This window comes from Tursiops truncatus, chromosome 10, assembly GCF_011762595.2.
Source record: "Tursiops truncatus isolate mTurTru1 chromosome 10, mTurTru1.mat.Y, whole genome shotgun sequence".
Lineage (NCBI taxonomy): Eukaryota > Metazoa > Chordata > Mammalia > Artiodactyla > Delphinidae > Tursiops > Tursiops truncatus.
In genome coordinates, this window is record NC_047043.1 from 73545390 (window position 1) to 73566719 (window position 21330).

General features: G+C 42.4%; 1 protein-coding gene across 24 annotated transcripts in view; it reads right to left on the reverse strand.

The window, feature by feature from the left end:
• Positions 1-21330, reverse strand: part of FHIT (fragile histidine triad diadenosine triphosphatase) — a 1451419-nt gene that overhangs the window by 392546 nt on the left and 1037543 nt on the right. Inside the window, exon 1 of one of the 24 annotated variants that reach the window (XM_019947669.3) lies at positions 5194-5332. The exons of the other annotated variants lie outside the window; for them this stretch is intronic. Coding sequence (XP_019803228.1) covers positions 5194-5227 — 34 coding nt within the window. The 5' untranslated portion in view covers positions 5228-5332. Of the gene's footprint in view, positions 1-5193; positions 5333-21330 lie in introns of those variants that run through there. 24 annotated transcript variants of the gene reach the window in all.

The window sequence follows — 21330 nt, forward strand, 5'->3', positions numbered from 1 at the left end:
ACAGTTTTTACAGACAGGTACCCTGAAGTGACTTATGGTTACACAGACACTCCTTGTCTAAGAGGAGATAGCAGGCAAAATTCGGATAGATATATTTGATTACCATTTGCTTTATGTAAGTCTTGAACATTATCTGGGTTGACTGACATTTTAATTTTTTTCTTAAACATAAAGCTTCCCTAATTTCAACTGGTCTGTAAAAATATTTTGCCAAACGGAAAGCACTTTGTAAATGGAAAGAAGTGTGATACACTGTGAACATTGTCCAACTGGTTGAGAGAGAAAACCTCAATTCCAATGATATTATTTTAGAATATCCCACTGATCCAGGTTGTCTCAAAGAATTGTGGTCCAATTGCCCGACATTATCCTTTAATTAACTCTGATACATAGGGAATCCTATTCCTATGCTCTCATTGTCAGATGGACAACCTACAATGTTTTCCTCCCCTGAATTACCTTCTACTGAAAATAATCCACAAACTTCAGTGCTATAAGAAATTGCACTGTTGAACATGTAAGGTTTTTTTTGTCTAATTTAAAATTTGTTTCTTCTTTTGGCAATTAAACAGATGACAGATTTTGCACCCGTATTGTATGTAAATTATGTACAAGTTTCACCACTTGGGCTTGCATAGTATCTAATGATTTTCAAACAATGGCATGTGGGACACATGATAATAACCAGCCATAAATCATTAGAAATTAAATTCAAACCCAGTGAACACTGGATATAAGCATTTCTTATGCATTTTGCTTCAAATTTAACTCAGATGACTAAAAGCAGAACTGTGGGACTATTTAAAGGAACTAAATCCCTGAAAATCATGCAGTTTTTGAGATGTGCATTCTGTTCCACAATATTCACCAATTATCAGAAACTGAAGCAAACTTAGAATTCACACATGCAAAGTGATAAAAGAGATGGGCCTACGTGACATAGCAGTTTGATTCAACCGATTATTACCGGCCCAACGTGCAACTTCTTAACCACACTCATCCTGGTCAAATTTATTTCAGAAACGAAATAAAAGTCACTATTATCTCAGAAGTCCCTGTTGCCCAGGTATTTCCCTAAAAGGTTATTAACCTCACACTGTAACCACTGATTCACAAAGCAAAATTTTTTGTTCCTTCCCTTTGCTGTTTAAAGGCTCTCCAAAGACAGTGAATCTATCAGATTCTTACAGTAAGCCATCAAAAAGTTCTAGAAATTTTGTAGTACTTCCTTCAGATATTTTGTAAACCCAACAGAAGTATGCAGTTTTTTGTTCTGTTTTGTTTTTTTTTAGTGTGCAGCTTTTTAACCAATAGCTGTATTGGTTCCCTCATTTTATCTTCTACATAAAAATAAAAGAAAGATGTTTATCATAACAGAAAAAAAAAAATTTGGCCAAGCCATAACTTGGGTGGCTACATATTACATGTGATGGTAAATCAACTCAAACTAATTTAAGTAAAATAAAGGCGGGCTGGGGAGATAGGGAGCTAATTAGCTCATATGACAAGAGGTCATGTGATTTTATTTAAGGTGGGCCCAGGCAGTGGTGGTTGGGAAATGTTTAACAATATATTCTTTCTTTTCTTTTCTTCCTTCCTTCATTACTTTTGCTCTTTCTCTCTCTCTCTCTTTCTTTCTTAATACAGGGGAGCTGATTTGTGGCATTTGCCAATTTCAAGCTACCACCATGTCATCAACCAGCTCACAAAATTCCTGAAAATTTAACAGAAGGTCCTTGTGGGCTGCTATGAGCTAGCTCCAGTACACCACTATCCAGGTACTCAGATAGTATCATAACTATCCCCATGTCCCCACCTCCCCCTCCCCTTTCTGCTTTGCTCCATCTGATTTCATTCTCAGGTTCATTACATGGTGGCAAAGATGACAGCAGGGGAATGTGGTCAGCAGGGCTCTAAATAACTTGGTTTCTCAACCTAAGTGTCTGTCGACAGATGAATGGATAAAGAAGATGTGGCACATATATACAATGGAATATTACTCAGCCATAAAAAGAGACAAAATTGAGTTATTTGTAGTGAGGTGGATGGACCTAGAGTCTGTCATACAGAGTGAAGTAAGTCAGAAAGAGAAAAACAAATACCGTCTACTAACACATACATATGGAATCTAAAAAAAAAATTGGTTCTGAAGAACCTAGGGGCAGGACAGGAATAAAGACGCTGACGTAGAGAATGGACTTGAGGTCACAGGGAAGGGGAAGGGGAAGCTGGGATGAAGTGAGAGAGTGGCATGGACATATATACACTACCAAATGTAAAACAGATAGCTAGTGGGAAGCAGCCGCATAGCACAGGGAGATCAGCTCGGTGCTTTGTGACCACCTAGAGGGGTGGGATAGGGAGGGTGGGAGGGAGGGAGACACAAGAGGGAGGAGATATGGGGATATATGTATATGTATAGCTGACTCACTTTGTTATACAGCAGAAACTAACACACCATTGTAAAGCAATTATACTCCAATAAAGATGTTAAATAAATAACTTGGCTTCTGATCTGCCCTCTTAGAACCAAACACTATGGCCAAGGAATAAAATATCTGATCACCCAGTTTTAGAGCTAAAGAGAATCAGGAAAGCTACCTTCAAATCATTTGTATTAAGCAGAATTCATCTGAAATGAGAAAAGATTAGTACTAAGAAACTCTGTGCAGATGACTATCATGAGGACCATCTAAGTTTCAACAGCTCTAAGATTAAATCTACAGCAACATTTATTCCATCTCTGGGTACGTAAAACAGAATTCTCTACCGCGTGTCCACTTTTGATGGAAATTTGGGGTAAGAGCTTAAGATCCAAGAAAATGAGATGGGTCTTGAAGAAAAATATGCTTTTGCAACATAAAGAAGCTGTCTTCAGTCATGGATAGATTCAAAATGTGAAGACACACAATTGCTGCATAAATTTATTAATAGAAGTGCTAATCCCATAAATTGTACACCTCTATTTGGACACACAATCTTTTATTTTTCTTTCAAATGAGGAAGGAAAAATAAAGGAGCAGAACTGGTAATATTGCTTGCAACTAAATTGGATTTTCCACCAGAGAAAGCTGTTTAGAAAAAACTATTCGAGAAAGCAGAATAGTACTCACAAAAAGGTATTAATGAGCCCAACCAGGAGGAAAAAGCCTCCAACAAAACAAACAAATGTTTGCAAAACCTCTTTCAGGACTGGAAGCTAAAGGAAAGATTTGAAGTCTCTAGCTTTGTAGAAACAATCTCACCAGCCAGCCAAGTAAAGCGGGTTGAATTTTACGAATAAAAACTCTTAACTTATAACTACACGTCTCACCAATGATTCAAGAGACAAGACCTCAGCAGCTCTGCGCTTAGAAGGAAACTAATATATCCTGCTCTCAAACTGTGAGGCACTGGGGCTTCCCTGGTGGCACAGTGGTTGAGAGTCCGCCTGCCGATGCAGGGGACACGGGTTCGTGCCCCGGTCCGGGAGGATCCCACATGCCGCGGAGCGGCTGGGCTCGTGAGCACGTAGAGGTTAAGTCAAATCCAAGACAAGAAGGATCACGTGAAGCCTGTGGCTTTCTCCTGGATAGCTGTTTACTGCTTGTCCACAGAGTTTCATTTTGTTTGAAATCTTATTTATTTATTCTTGTTTATTTATTAACAACAGAACAAGAGCAACAAAAAGATGGCAGGAAAACAACAAAGAAAACTTGAGCTTTTTCCCCAAGAACAGAGGCGTAGAGTTAGGCCACCTTTCCACCGTTTCTCTGTACCACTAAATCAAGTCAGCTACCAGAATATGCCTGCTATAGCTTAACGTGCCACGGGAAGGATGTAGCAATTGCGAAATGACATCCGGAATGCTCATTATTAGTTAAACAAAGCCAGGCCCATTTATTAATTTTTTCAAGTCTATCACCATGGTGCCGGAGTGCTTAGCCAGCCCACTATTAGGAAAGTGGAAAAGAGGGCTGGAAGGCTCTGATTAACTCAACTATCGCCAAGTGTTTTCATTGATAAAGAGGCTTCCCTGTAGGAATTTAATACTAAAACTATCCCTCGTATGTGGTGTGCCAGATTAACAGAGGCAGCAAAAGGGACACATGGTACTCGCTGTGACTAAGAGGAGGACCTTAAGATAGTAACATTTCACTGCCAGTGATGAGATGGTCATGTGACAAGCCATAAAATAAACTTCTACCTTCAATTACAATGGCACCCTAGAAAAATGCTAAATGTCAGTTCTCTCATCAATATACTATCATATTACTATGTGTATTAATAAACCCAAGGTCCCGTACTGTGCATGCTATATGGATAAATACATGGCATACAGGAAAAGTATGTTAAATGTAATAATAGTTTCAACAGATCAGCGATGAGGCAATTGCTTCAAGATGGGAAAAAATAAACATTTCCTAGCATTACCGAGTGAGAAATAGATATGGTATGTGGGACAGATGAGGGGAAGCTGCAGCGTATTTTATTTTTATCCTCTTAAAGTACACTTGGCCTTTCTGTTAGAATTTCACCTTTGGACCATTTGCTAATATCGTATATAGTCACAGTAGCATCTTTTACTTAAAACCACAAATATTAGGTGGAAAAATGTGTTCAGGGAGATATACCAGACTGTGTACATGGGCAAAGTAATCAGACTTGGCATCTGAATTGACAGGTCATACTACGTTGGCTCTAAAGAACACATACCTGTCAGGGTCCCCAGCAGGAAAAGATAACTGAAATCAAGGGTTACCTTTTGCAGAATTAAGACCTTATGATTCTTTTAGAGCCTGAGTTTAGAGCCCATGCTCAGAAGAGGAAGATGGGCTATTTAAGTATATTTTCATTTATTCTTGGGTATGGACTGTTTGAATAAAGGTAGAATTTCTCACTTAAAAATAAATTTAACCTTAACAAAGCATAAACATGACCCTAATCTTCACTCTGCCACCTCTTCTTCCCTGTTGCATTCATTAGCTACTGTTTTTTGACCTTGGACATGTAACAGTAATCCCTAGAGTGGGCTCTCTTCTACCACCTAGAAAAGGTTCCCTCCACTGTGGAAATGCTTTTATTGTAGTTGTTGACATATGGGGTAAAATATTCCCTTTGGACACAAAACCCTTTTTCAAAACCAGCTCCTTCAAACAACTCACCTAGTAGGATCTTAAAGGTCTGAAACCACTGCTGTGAGAATTAGAATACAGTTAAGTTGCTGTTTCTTTGTCTTCTTCAGCATTTCTCCGTTCACTTTATGGCATCTATGTAATAGGATTTAGACAGGAGAGCTATGAAAACAGGCTCCATCGATGTCAACTTCCAAGAGGGAATTCTGTATGTGGGTCACAATAAACCACTGGAAAGAGAGGATTATTGAATATACTCTTCAGCATGCTTCTTCGGGATCAACATTGATGGGCTCTGTTGAAAACAAAATGCATTTCTTCTACTGCGCTGTTTGGAGAACTATCTCTCTCTAAGTTTCATTTCCTTTGTCCCCTATAAGGACAAAGCAAATAAAAAGGACTTGTGGTATTTCAAGCAAAATACCTCTGCCACACTAACTAGGGGTCCAGAGCTGCGTGGTCTCTGGAGGATAGCTCAGGGAGGGCAGGCAGCCTGAGGATGCTACGGTGCTATCACTGTATCACGGTGGTGAACATCTCTTGTTCCCCAGAGTCCCTTCCCCCTTCCTCCAGCAACATGCCTGGCATCAACTGGGGACTCAATGATACTCAAAGTCTGTAAGTAGGGTTCCATCCTTAGGGATCAAGAATGTGTCTGATATGCCAATAGGCATATCACAGTCCCCTGGCTGCAGGCATTTGTAGAGAGGTAGACACATGATCCAGTCCATTCCAACCCCAGTGACTCTAAGAAAGTCTATAGGATCTGTCATAAAAGAAGTGTATTATTTTCTGTTGGAACTTCTGCAGCCATAATGCCCCCACTGGTTAGTCCAGACAACGTTTGAAGACCTTCAAGCATTAAGTGGGGCTTTAGGAATACAACACTATAATTTCTCTTTAGGGATAAAATATATTGAAGTCAATCTCTGTTGCCCCTACCCTAACTAGCATATGGCAATGTTTTAAGTCATCAGGACGAAACCCAGAAATCTCTACCTTGGCATTTCATCTGGCTTTGGTCATTCTCTCATGCAAATATAATGCTTAACTTAATAATAAATCAGCATGAACTAATATTTACTTTGCAATGGACTTACAGACTTTCCATAGGCCATAATAGGATAACAGGGCAATATTGTATTTTGTCAGGTATAAAGTTGGATGACTGTGTACTGGCATCTTTTCAATGTTTTAGTGGGAATATAACGTATCTAAAGAACTGTGATGCAAGGGATTGGACATGAGAGTCATCACAGCTTTGTAATTCTGCCCATCCCCCACATATTTAGTCAGATTTAAGAATAGTATGGTCCTAGCAGCCAAACTTTAGGTTCTAAAGTCAGCATATAAACTATATAATTGTGTAATAGGACTTGATCATATTAGTTCACATTCCTGGATTATATAATATGGTACAATATCCTCAAAATACATCAAGATTCTGATCACTTCTCACCATCTCCACCAGTAACATTACATCCAAGCTACCATCACCTCTTTTCTGAATTATTCCCAAAGCCTCTAGCCAGCCAGTCTCTCTCCTTCCAAACTTATTTCCATAATCTGTTCTCCACAGAACACCATCAAATTCTTTTTACAATACAAATCAGATCACACCGCTGCTTAACGCTCCCCACTGTCTTCCCACTGCAAACTCCTTATCAGAGCCTACAAGGTCATCTTGACTTCATTTGGCCAGGCCTACGCATCCAACCTCAATTCCTACCAGTCTCACAAAGCTCCAGCCCCACTGGCTTTCTTCCTGTTCCTTCAACATCCCAAGCTTTCACACCTGGAGGCCTTTGTACTACCACCTAGAACACTTTTCCCCTTGATCTTTCCAAGGCCTCCCCCTTTGCTGCATTCACTTCAAATATCATATCTTCAAAAACTCATCCCTGGACACTCTATCAAAACCATCATCCCTTCCCAACACTCACTATCCCCTTGTTTTATTTCCTTCATAGGCCACATCACTATCGGCAACTACATTATTTCCTTGCTGACTTGTTGATTATCTGTCTTCTCCACTGAAATGTAATCTCTGTGGGCACAAGACTTTTTGTCTTATTTGCTGCTGAATCATAGCAAAAAGAATGGAGCCTGGCACATACAAGTTACTCTACAAATACTTGGTGAATGAATGAGTGAATCAATGAATAAATAAATTATGCCATACATGATCCAAAGATAAACCAATGTTCAAATACTACTAGATCTATTGACGTGGTTAAAGAGGCAACTGTTCGTAACATAGCTTGGTTAACATCAGTGTTCAGTGGAAGGCAAGCATACTTCATATTTAAAAGTTTGTAGGCAAGGTGATTTTATTTTGAGACTGTATAATAGGAAAAAGCATCCCTTAGTTGGTAGGAAGTATACACACACTCACACATACACACAAACTGGTTTCTGGTATCTTAAATAACGTGACTACACTCTTATCTAAAAAAAAAAAAAAACATTCTTTGGGATATTAGTAATGCAATACCTCAACCCAGAGGGGGAAAAAAAAAACATATCTCCAGGAGGGAGAGGAGGTCATAGCCACTTCCAGAGGGGTAAAAGATCAGGGCATGTATCCATAAGACGTGTATGGATTTTGCTGCCCACAGGCAGTTTTCTGCCCACAGGCAGTTTTCACACAAAACACAAACAGAGAATAAACTAACAGGCTCCCCATCAAGAGAAGAACCAGGAAGTTTCTAAGAATTCCTCTGAACCCAAATGCAGCACAGCAAAAGTAGATTTGAAAAGCTACAAAAGGTAGTTCTTTTAAAAATCTGCCTCAACTTCCCACCAACATGGTCTTCTACACATTGCTTTGCCTTCAATCTGTACTGCGTGGGCTTTCCGTACCCCATCAGCAGGGGATGGGAACGCCCAGTAAGTAAGTTTCACTGTTGTCTATGATGAGGCATTATGATTTTTAAAAAATTATTTCCAGTAACTGATACAATATGCAAGTCAACTATACTTCAATTTAAAAATTAAAAACAAAATCATTTCCAAATGGGCAGTTTAAAACACTGCATCTCACTGCTTTAATGTGGATACCTTTAAGCTGTTAAGGCACAACTTCAGTATCACTCACGCTCACTTCCGAGTTAAAAAAAAAAGAAAAAAGCGGGGGGGCGGTGGTGGTGGTGGATTTCTGAACGCTCCATGGGAAAGCTAGGTGAAATCTTAGATGTCTGGCATAATGAAAAAATAAGAACTGCTACTTCTATTTAGCCAAGAGTCAATCCAGGCTGCCCCTGGGAAGGTCTCTCTCACTGCTACTCTTGCTCCTGAGCCAGCATGTGGATAATAACAATCGCTAGCGTTTGTCTTACAGTTTACCAAGTGCATTTACTTATCCTCCTCGATTATCTGTACAAAAATTCTGTAAGGTGTACAACACAGATGTCTGCTTTCCAGGTGAGATTCAGGAAACTGACTTTCCCTTGGTCTCTCAGTTATTAAGTGAGAGAGCTTAGACTAGGACTTGGGTCTCCAATGGCCTGCTGAAAGCTCTTTCCACCGTGCCGTATTCCCATATTTCACAGCAAGTGAAAGGACAGTAAGCGCCACAGACAATTCACCATAAAAAAAAAAAAAGTCCCAGTTTTCCCAGCGCTAATCCTCTACCCCCCACCTGCATAGACTCTCAACTCCAACTAAAATTATCTTCCTGTAACCTCAATGCTACACCCAGCTGAGTCTGCCTGTTTGGTTTCTATGAGCTTTAACGAAAGTGTCAATTATTACATTGAAATTCTATTTTGAGGTTTATTATGAATGTTGGTTTCTATAAAATTCTTACTTAAGAAGTGTTAGAAAACACAGCTCTCACTCAATTGTCAGGAGACACAATACCAAGGGACTTTTTCTATTCCTTGCCCCCCCCCCCCCCCCCCCACTGCCGCCCCATCTCAGGGACACCAATCCAGACTCAATTAAATTCAGCAATATCCTAAGGCCAAGTTTCTGGAATAGAAACGCCAAGGGCACAGAATGAATGGAGGGTAACTTTTAGGTCAGCATTTTATCATTCTGTCCTAGACCCCGAGGGGTTAAACTCTGCACGGAAAGATTATGTAGCTTCAACAGTAATTCACCTTCCCCAGGTTCTTCCAGCCCAAGCCGGGATACAGTTAACCATCCAGCAACTATTTACTTCCCGTCTACATTTCGCTCGGTGCTGGAGATACAATGAGGAACAAGGCAGATGCCGTTCCTGTTCTCTAGAGATGCCACACTAGAGAGAAACAGACAAAAGGCAAATAAACAAATGGTGTTAAAATCGGCCGAAAGTGCTATAGAGGAAATGAACAGAAGCACGAATGGAGCCTAACGAAGGGAACTTCTTTGGTTACGGGGGCCAAGGCAGGGCTCCCTGGGGAGATGAGTCAGTGACAGACGTGCCATCAAAGAGCATTCCTTCCTCGCCCCACACTCACCTCATTCCATATTCCTTCCCTTAGTAGTTGGCTGATGAACAGGGCAAAGACCAAACAGACCATGGTGGGATGGTACCAGGCTTACCAAAAAGTTCACTTTAGAAATCAGTCATGAAGGGTTATTCCAGTTTAAGATACAATCAACATAGAAGAACCGGGAATTCCAGTTGGTACAAAAATGGCCTTTATATCCCATTAAGGAATCGTTTCTCTAAGATGACAAGAAGTATATTGCCAATAAATCCACAATTCTGTTTCCAATTAATGCAAACTTAGAGTAGTCCAAGCTGTTATTAGATTTCAATTAATAACCTGTGATGCCTCATTAATGCAAATATGCTCCTAGTTGGGCTAAACCTTCATTAAGTGAAATGGATCCAATGACATGACTGCTTCATATCATAATGGAACTATGATTAAAAGGCACAATTAATCATCATCTGCTACGAAGTGCTCTCTGTGACACTTACTTATTCCTGTATGAAACATTTGCTTCTTTGAAAAGTCAATTTATACTGAAACTATTCAGTGGTGGAAAGAAAAGCAGAAACATCACCCTGAACTATTTCCAAAAGTGACAGAGAATCCCAGACACAAGTCAGGTTCTTCAAGAATAAGAAAGGCTCTGTGGTCTTGGGGTCTGTTCCCATTCCCCGTTTCATGTAATATGTTGTGTTAAAGTATAAAACTGCAAATCTCAGTCCTACAGCTGGATGACAGTGCTTTTTAGTTCTCTTGACTGTGTATGTTCCCATTCCTTAAATCCTGAATTGCTCCACCTGCAGCTTCAAGCCAGCCACAGATCCCGAGTCAAACGAGGCAAAAGCAGGACACCACCCCCACCACGCCCTGCCTCCACCACCACCCCACACGGGAAGTCAGACATGAAACAACACTGCCTACAACAGACTGTTACTACTTCCGGCCCAGCATCCTTTCCCCATACTGACAATAACACTCTGTTTTTCCTTTGCAGAACTGCTCCTCTCTTATACCTGTTGTGGTCCTGGTTAGGTGGTCAAATACAACTCTTCTCTCACACAGGCTGATGCGAGGGTCATGAGCCAGGCTGGGCTATCAAGATCACCCAACGCTCAGCAAAGTAACTGATCCAGGTGTGGCCTCCTGAATCTAGCAGAGTCTCTCGGGTCTTTCTTTGGATTCCTTCAACACTCATAACATGGACCCTTTTCTCTACATGCTTTAGCTTTAGTTTGTTGTTTGTGATTTTTGTGGAATCCCAGAAATGAAAGGCAAGCAATTTACTAAGGCCACCTGTCCCATCCCAACCACAACCCAGGTAAAGCCCATCCCCTCTTATGCTTCCTCTCTGTCACTTATGGCCAAGAGACTTAAAGTGTGCAAAAGCCACACACTGCTCCCTCTTAAGTAAATAGAAGCTTTAAAAATCTATTGAGATTTCTTTTTAATGGTTGCTTAGTAACCATCATAAGATTAGAACTATTTTCTAGATTAAAAAGTAACATTATAAAAAAGATCATTTAGATACTTAAAATGAAGAAACTGTCTTAAAATGGAGTTGTTTAAAAATACCCAGTTATTACAGTAGCCTGACATCAGACACATAATCCTAAAAATTAAAAACAACAAAAAAAGCTTTAGGGATTCTATTACAAAAGTCAAGTCCATTCCTCTTCAATATTTTGTACAGAATGTATACATTGTGGCTCTTTCCTCTTGGCAACAAAAGTAATATTGGGTCTTAATTAGTGTACTTTAATATGCTAGAAAAACTACATTTCTTTCCTATATAGTTACATATTAGATGTATAAGACACAAGCATTCAATATGGGACTTATGATTAAAATGTATCTCTGTACGTAAATAACTACCCCTTATTAAGAAATAAATATTGATTTATAAAGTGTACATGTACAGCAATGGTTTCGAGGCATATGCCAACAATGATTGCTGGGTACAGGTTGCTGGAGCGCAGGGTTGAGGATTGTAAGACGGCCTGGGCACCTGGCTGAGAGGACTGCAGTGAGTGATTAGTCATGCCTGTCAAGGATGTAGGATTCAGAAGTGGTAGCAGGCATACCAATCGTCTTTTTAATCCCTTGCAGCATGGAAAAGTCCAGTTTTTCTGCCAGTAGGTGCTTGACCTTTGTGAAGTCCCAATTCCCTGGGTCTCAGTCTACTCATCTTTTGAGTGAGGGTTTTGATTAGATGACCTCTGAGGTCCCTTCCAGTTGAAACATTCTATGATATTCTGATGAAAGAATAATAATAGCCCTTGTGATTAGAAGCCAGAGCAGTATGGTGTGTGGAGAGATAAAGGCAGGCAGCAAAGACAGCCTGCATGTGAAAGCTCTGAAGAAAAGGGAGAATGAAGGTGGCAAACCTTCACCAAACTGTCCCACAGTAACCCTGGCCTGGAGAAGAAGGCCTAAAGAGCAAAATATTGCCCCATGAATAAATAGTGCTTCATCTTTCCACTTAAATATTTTCAAAAGTTCTTCACAGAATTATTTTGCAAAAGGAACTAAATGTCCATGATTTAAAACAAAACAAAACACAATCTGCTTTACATATAGCCTTTCAGATATGTCTGTATCTCATAGATGGAAACGCACAAGAGCCGCCCTTAGTTAGGATGTTTTCAGCTACAGAACCTAGAAAGTCACTAAAACCCCAAACAGGAAGTACAGACATCAGGCAGGCTCAGTGACTTGCAGTGTCATCCACGGCCCCAGAGCTTATGAGCTCTCTGCTCTACAGACCCGGTGAAGGCTTTGTCCTAAGGCTAGTTCCCCACATGCTGATTAGATGGCTGCCAGGAGTAATTGGTGCCCCGTGCTCCTGTTCAATTCCTAAAACAGACTAGCTTTTCATTCTTAGAAATCCTAGCAAGCTTCCCCTTGCTGCTCCATGACCCAAACGGGTTCAGACCAGCTTACCTTTGAATCGGTACCTGGCATACTTGATGGAAATACTCCGGGGAGGAAGGAAGGAGGAGGGAGGTAAGGGTAGGAGGGAGGGAAAGAAAGGGCCCCAGACACGTGGGCTGCTGGTCTGACAGCCAGGCCTCAGTGTGAGAAGCTCCCTGGTGCACACAGCAAGGCCACACTGCTCTCCTGCTGGACATAAGCAACCTCACAGAACACCAGCACCTCAGGAAAGGTCATGCTGAGATCAAGTTAGGTAAGACAAGACCATCTGACAATTCTGTCTAAGCACAGACAGAAACAAGGTTATTGTACAACCCACAAAACCCCCAACATTGCCCTGCCTTGGCTGATACGAGCGACAGGTGCTTCTTCAGGAGTCACAGCTTTAGCCTCACTCTAGCCCACCCTCCCCATAGAGATTTATCGAGACACCCAGTTATAGAATTGCCCCCAACTTAGTGACAGCATGCAACCCAGAATGAACCTCATCCCCACGGACCTTCCCTAAATCACCTAATCAAAGCTCAAATCCTTTTAACCAGGCTCTTACTTAGACACCCCATGGCTCTCCGTAGTGTGTGTTCTCCCTCCTGCAATGAATAATGAACCCAGCTTTTTCCACTCCAGCTGTGTTCCTGGTGGTCTCTAGCTGGAGAACATCAATACTGGTTTTAGACTAACGTTTGCCAAAAGTTTTAATTTTCATTATTACCTCCCTAAGAAGCCTCTTCAGATATTTTTTTCCTAATCATCCCCACCCCATGAAATTTTTTTGTTGTTGTTGTTAGTACGCGGGCCTCTCACTGTTGTGGCCTCTCCCCTTGCGGAGCACAGGCTCTGGACGCGCAGGTTCAGCGGCCATGGCTCACGGGCCTAGCCGCTCCACGGCATGTGGGATCTTCCCGGACCAGGGCACGAACCCGTGTCCCCCACATCGGCAGGCGGACTCTCAACCACTGCACCACCAGGGAAGCCCCCCATGAAATATTAATACCACAGATATACAGAATCTCTGTCTATTTACTGTATGTACACCAATGCTTTATACATACAAAGAGGACGATCCCCTCAACACATGCACATACACATTCATGAACCAATTTTGACATGGTTCAGACTAAATTATGAGGGGGTAGAGCAGATGTTAAAGAGTCCATCACAAAATGTTAAGAAAGCACATACCTGCTCAGCAACATACCTTTTGAGGGCAGTAATAATAACAACAGTTACCATTTTTTAGTGCTTTCTGTACACCAGGCACTACTCTTAGCATCTATTAGTTTTTGCATAGGTTAACTCATTTCATCCATCGAAAGACCTTTGAGATTGGTACCATAATCACCCCAATTTTAAAGCTGCTGAAACCGAAGCACAGTTAACTGTCATGCCCCATCACAGCGTTCATAAGCAGTAGAGACGCCACATGACTGGACTTCAGACTCCAGGGGACATGCTCTTAGCCTTGAGAGTACACTGCCCCACACTCAGCAACAGTTCCATAAATACTTGTTAACGGCCATGAACAAACATACGAGCCAATGTGCATTGTGATTTTCATGACAGTACTTCCAAACACGCATGAACAAGGCAGTGAAATGAACTTGGGATAAGACCTAAAAGCCAGACATCTGTGATATAGAAAAGCATTTTAGTGGAAATCTTTCAGGGGAATTTTTCACATTGTGTTGCATGACTATCAAATGTTTCAGAAAACTAATCCCATTATGTGTGTGTGTGTGTGTGTGTGTTTGCTTGACCAGAAAATGCCTTGGTTAAGAAAGGGAGGGAGAGGAGGTTGGGTATTTTTTCCCCTAAAAATTAGGAATTAAAAAGCGATGATGAATCTAGGGGTAAGATGGGAATAAAGACACAGACCTGGGCTTCCCTGGTGGCACAGTGGTTGAGAGTCCGCCTGCCGATGCAGGGCACACGGGTTCGTGCCCGGGTCCGGGAGGATCCCAAATGCCACGGAACGGCTGGGCCCGTGAGCCATGGCCGCTGAGTCTGTGCGTCCAGAGCCTGTGCTCCGCAACAGGAGAGGCCACAGCAGTGAGAGGCCCGTGTACCGCAAAAAAAAAAAAAAAAAAAAAAAAGACACAGACCTACTGGAGCATGGACTTGAGGATATGCGGAGGGGGAGGGATAAGCTGTGACGAGGTGAGAGAGTGGCATGGACATATATACACTACCAAGCGTAAAGTGGATAGCTAGTAGGAAGCAGCCGTGCAGCACAGGGAGATCAGCTGGGTGGTTTGTGACTGCCTGGAGGGGTGGGATGGGGAGGGTGGGAGGGAGGGAGACGCAAGAGGGAAGAGAAATGGGAACATGTGTATATGTGTAGCTGATTCACTTTGTTATAAAGCAGAAACCAGCACACCACTGTAAAGCAATTATACTCCAATAAAGATGTTTAAAAACAAAAGCGATGGTGACGTCACACAACTGCCAGGGATGGCAGAGCTCTGCCTCTCCGCTGGCCGCCACGGTTCCTTGTGCTGTTGTGCTGCTGTACAGTCACAAAGCCTGTCCTCCCCGAGTGCCACCACTTCGTGCACCTCTTCGGAGCATTTCTGTTACGGAAGAAACCGGATTTGCAATGTTGGTTTTTTACAACTGTCTTTTTGTTTCCAACATTGCCAGAGAATTCAAGATCCTAAAAAACATTTCCCTGCTGAGGTCAAGCGAACCACTCCTGGGATTTCTGCTCAAGTCAGAGCCTTTCGTGAAGCTGATTTTACACAATCAGAGAGAGAAGGAAAATGGCTTTTGTGATGAGCATCTGCTGTTTTGTTAAAAATGTGGTTAAGGACATTAACAAAAGTGACATCACCAGCTGTTCTAATGTCAAGCAGTTTAGCTAAACTGTTTTCTATCAAATGACAACATATGACACCCAAATCAATTCCAAACCAATAACACATTGTTACTTGTAAAACAGAGCTGAGGGGAAGGGAGAGGACGAGTGAGCTCCAGAGCAAGAGAACTTAGCAGCGGGAGCAACAGAAGTTAATTAAAGCACAGGTTCAAATTTCTCCTGAAGTACGAACGACAAACCATATGATGCTGATCATTTTCACAAATGTTTTTACTTCTGTTTCAAACAAAGCAAAAGGGGACCATTATCCAGTCCATATTCTGACACAGAAACACAGGGTTTCTTTCGTAACATGTTTGTAATGGCAAAAAGAGACGACAGTGAGTTTCTGGCCAGTTACAATCTAACTTGGCTTCTGCCCTTGAGCCACATCCCACCTGAGGGATGTGGCAGTCAGGAGAGCAGAACTGTCTTGTGTGGCTATGTTCGGTTCCTCTATTTTTATCTGCCCATCATTTAAAATCATCAGGCCATTAAAAGGTGGCAGATCAGTAGCACTGCCAACCGCGTTGTCCTTATGGCTGAAAAGTCTGTGGCAGTCGACGGGACGAACGCCCGCCCCGTCTTCATCACAGAGCTTGTAAAAGCAAAACTGCCTGCCACGGTCACGGCTACTCCCGAATAAATGTTTAATTTCCATGACTGTGACCAGGACAGGGCCTGAGTTGTGGCCGGCGCTTAGGATTCCATGGGCATTTCGTATGCACAATTATTAATAATGCAATTCACAGATGCCAAATCCACTAACAAGGCCTGAGCTGGGTCCTGCTTCTGAAAGAGTTGAAGTGGTTTAGTCAACAGGAAAGAAGACACTTCCAAGGGCATCATTCCTCCTGGAAGGGAAACAAAGGGGCATGCTTTGGGGAAAGGAAGTTGGTCAGGAACAGAAGGTGCACTACGCGTGGAGAGAATTTCAAGATAGGTAACTCAGGAGGGACCTCCATTTGGGAGAAAAGAATCATGCCAGAACCAACAGAAGAGGCAGAAATAAGCAAGCAGCTGTGTGCCCCTGTTTCTATTAAATGAAAGGAAGACAGGACTGAAAGTCACAAGCAGCATATGGAGGCGCACAGAGAGGAACCACCTGGGAAAAATCAATGTTCATCGGGCGGGCTCGACAGCGCCTGCTTCCTCTTGGATCTCACTGTGTAGGTTCAGGGTAGATACGTTCACCCTTCAATCGGCACAAGTGGATGGTGCGTCTCTGCTCAGAATGGAGCAAAGGCCACACTCCCGGTTAACAGCAAGAAGAATGTCAGCCTGATGTTGGAAAGAACTTCCAACAGCAAAGCTGCAACACAGCACAGATCACCGAGAGAAATGCATCTGGGAGTATGTTAGGGAAAGACGGGGAGCCCTTGTGTAATGTGAAGAGCCCAGCTCTGTGAAGAGGCGGAGGGATGGGCAGAATGACCTCTTAAAGGTCATTCCAACCCTATTTCTACAGGAAATAAAAGCTTTTTTGAGGGCAGTGGGTTTTAGATTTCCAATAGAGGAAAGACCATTTTGTAGTATTTTTCAAAATTATTTTTGTTGGTTTCCAGTAACGTCTAAGGAAGATCTTTTCATTTTACCTTTGAAACCAATCTTTACATTTTTTACGGTCACCTATCTAAATCCTCTGTGTCTGAAAGGATGGAATTTGGACCGAACACCAGAAGTAGCGGTCAGATGTGAATTTTCACGTTTGCTCGTTTGTTTCTGGATTCATTTATTTAACCAATTAGAGCCTGCAGTTCAGACTCAGTTTCCCTAAGTATTTATAAAAGAGGATTGCCTAGGGACTCACAGGAGTGGAAATCTGCCTTTCTCCTCTCTGACTGCTTGTTCTGTGCTCTGTGCTTGCTGGCTGCCCTACTATATGCTTACATACATGATTTTATTTCTTTATGAGATGTGTTTCATTTTTAGCCTCTTATAAAGACAAACTGTCTAGAAAAGAAATGACAATTAATAAGAGAAGTAGAGATGGGAACCCAGGACTGACTCCAGAGCCAGTACTGTTGGCCGCTGTATTATATTCCTCCCCATCGACTTCTAAAAACACACGTCACAATAAACTTCTTTACAAGTAAATTCCTAAGCTAGAATGTTCCCCTGTGGCTTCTCTGGATATTAGGAAACCTGAATTATAATTGGAATTTTCAGCTAAAGTAAATAACGAAACCACAAGATCCTATAGGGTCTTCCCTATGAGGGAAGGACTCAGGCTCACAACAAAGCTGGTGACAGTTTATCAGGGTGTAGGACACCCGGTCCTTAATGGTGGGGGTCCCAGAACTTTAAAAAGATCTCAAAAGAGTCCTAGGCTCCTAGGCAGTTCTCTTGGTTTTGGATAAGATCCCTTTAGCTTGAGCTGGGACTGAAGATCAGAGGGGACATATCTACAGAAGACACAGTAGAGGAGTTATCTCTGTTACTCTCCACACTGCCTCTACAAGTGAGCATTATAATCCTTACATGGAAACAGAGGACGGGTTAGGTCAAGCCATGTGTCCAAACTCAGCCAGGGCATAAGAAACAGAGCTGGGATTCAAGCCCAGCTGTACCGGGTTCCGAAACACGTGTTCTTTTCTGTGGCAACACATGTTGCTGTGTTACCTCCAGAGGTTGGGTGGTATCAGCCTTTACCACACTAGAGTTCTTGAATTCACCTTAGATCTCGTCTCATAGGACAAGCCTGTGTGACCCTCTGGGGACTCCAAGGCTGCTGGTGGTCCACAGCCTCTACCCACCTAGGCACATTCAATGTGCTCTCTTCATGTTCACAAAGCCTCTTTCAGGTCCTCCCAGACTCTATGCCCCTTCCTTTGCATGTGTCCTCCTGTCTAGAACTCTTCCCCACCCATCTCCACCACCTTGCTGACGCCTGTCCATCCTTCAGAGCTCCCACAAGGAAGCCTCCTGTCATCCCAGGCCAGTGTTCCACGCTCCAGAGCAGTTTCCCAGCCTAGGCACTACGTACTGCCAGCTGGGGACGGGCAGTTCTTTGGTGTGGGGTCTATCCTGTGCCTGTGGGTTAGCAGCATTCATTAGATGCTAGAAGCACCCACCTCTCAGTTTTAACACCTAAAGAAGTCTCCAGACATTGCCAAACGACCCTGGGAAGCAAAGTCACTTCCAGCCAAGCATCACTGATCTATAGCCTTGTGGAATCACTTTCCTTACCTTCAGAGCATTGATATGCACTTTGCTTATGTGATTATGTGACGATTTCTGCTACTTGACAGTGAGTCCCAAGAAGGCAGGGACGGTGTCGGCTTTTTTACCCTTATACACCAAGCATTCAGCGTAGTGCCTGTCTCAAAGCAGGATCCCAAGAAAAACAAACACTTTCTGAATTTGTACCTAAACAGGGCTTAGTCGAAAATCACAAACTTAAGTCAGTAATTAATGGACGATTGCTGAAGCTTTTTGGAACATAAAAATAATGCCACCATCTTTAGTCTCTGGGCGGGATGGATATTCACCAATCAGAACACCAGGAGAAAGAGTGAAAGCGTCGGTAAGAGGTTATTAACAATGCCCCTGACAGCACACAGGATTACAGAATGACAGCCCACCAAAACGGCAGCGGGGCCCTAATTAAAAGAAGAGCCTATTCTTTGGCAAGTGTTCCCTCGCAGCCATGGCATCGCTGGGACGTGGCACATCGCACCAACCCGAAAACACACACCACGACCTGGCATCTTTGCCCAGCTGCACCACTGCGCGTTTCCCTGATGGAGATGAGAAAATAACGTAACCTCAGCTGACAGGTTTATTAAGACACAGACAACATTACAAAGACCCTTTTGACATTATAATCTCTAACGCAGTCAGGGGGAGATGTTGACTTGCCATCATTACTGAAAGTAATGGGTCAAAAAAAAAAAAAAGGTAAGAGAAAAGGAGAACATTCCTATAAAGCTGTCAAGTTAACTATTTGGCCTACAGGTGTGTTCAGCAATCTTGACTCACGGCCTATGACGGTGCTTTGCAGCAGCGTGTTGCTGTTCTCTTGCCACCCCGCTGCACCCCTGCTCTGGGGTAGTTGGATCTAAGGCTACAAGGGCATAGTTAAGGTAGAATGCAGTCTTTACCAAGGTTTCTCTTTGCCCAATTATATTTTCATGCTGGTCCAACTCTCGAGACTTCCCTATCACTCGGTCACATTGGCCCGCCAAACTCCAATCTTCTAGGACAAATAACCCAGATTAAAAAAAAAAAAAAAACCACAAGTGTGAAGTGCTACACAGGGTCACAAAAAAACAGCAAGTTTTATTCAGGTTGAATTTAAGTTCTTAGGAAGTTTACACCAGCGATCAGAAACCCATATATTGTCACAAGTCAGGCAAAGAACCCACATGCGTCAAATAAGCCAGAGAGGAGTGAGAGGGGAGTGGTGGGGACTATGAAACACAGGGACCAGGGATGGCAGACTGTGAGCTCAGCTTTACTAGAAAACCCCACTGAGCCAGGGAAGCTGGTGGTGCTCCTGACCTGGGCCCAGGCCCATCTCATGCAGAGCGGATACTCACTTGGTATTGGCTGACTGAATGAATTCCTCTCTGAGGGTCCACCCTGTTATTTCCACGTCCAGAGCTCCATCACCAGAACACCTTCCAGGTGTCCAATGACTCACTGAGTGCCGTGAATCTCTAGTGCCTGCAGCGCAAATGCCATTTGAATAGTGCTGCCATTTGAATTGAAAAATGAAGCTAAAGGGTGAGTGGGAGGCACTGATGCATGTAGGGGACACCATTAATGTCACTTCCAGAAATGCAGAGCCCATATAGCTCATTGTCATGAGCGATTTTATTTCCAACTAGTTACAGGTGGGCGTTATTCATAGTAACTTGAGAGATCACACAACTTTGCAAGAGACTTGGTAGCCTGTCAGGTCTACAAAATGAAGACCAAGGATATCAAATGAGATTATGATGACACCTATCTTTGCTCAAATAAAGGAAGGAAAAAAGCACTCCCCAGCCTCTTCTCCTCTCCTTAAAGAACTTCACCTTTTTCCCCACTTACTACTCACAAGCACTACGATACAAATGTAAATATAAATATGCTCAGAAACCGTAAAATGTATGTTGGTAGAAATTTCAAACAGCATAGAAGAGTTCAATATGAAAAATACAGACCCTACGCTACTCAGAGGTGGCCTTGGTGAACAATTTCAGGGTGTGTATGACATAAATAGGATCAGATTTGCACAAAGGAGCTACCTTTTCCCTCAACATCTTGGGTATCTCTCTATGTCTATAAATATATATCTACTCTATTCTTTTTATCTACTGCTTAGTAAAAACCCACTTTACAAGCATATAAGGTCAATTTGTCTCAATCCTCATCATGGGAAATCTTCTATAATCTGGGCTTTTTCTGATCTCTTCAGCATTACGATACTTAAATCATCAGAATCAACGGAAGTGGCTGACACTGGCTGGTTTTTGTTGTAAGGATTTGGTTTTACTTAATTTGGGCTGGTTTAGAAAAAAATATTTAGAAATGCCTGTGTATGAGGTGATGAGCAGAGAAGCATCCCACAGGAGTGCAAGGAATGGAAAGTGTATTTTTGAGGAAGGGTTTGGGAGGTAAGTTACAAATCCAAAGGGTTCAGACTACATGCCAGTTGCTCCAAGGTACGAGTTGAATACTTTACATAAATCATATAAGAACTGGAAAGTATACTCATCTTTGGTTTTCTATTTCAAGCTTCCAGGAATACTTATCTTCAGTGTTAGGACTTCGCACTGTGCTAGGCACTGCCTACGGCCTATGTCATTTAATCCTCAGGTTCACCCTGGGAATAAGGTACTGTTATTCTCCCCAATGTAAAGATGAGGAAATTAAGGCTCGAGGTGACACAAAGACCACTGAAGCAACAAAACTGAACCCAAGCAATCAACCTCAAGAACCTGAACTCTATAAGCATCAAATTTTATCTTTTTAAAAGCCAGGGATTTATGGACAGAAAAAACCTGTGTTCCTTCAT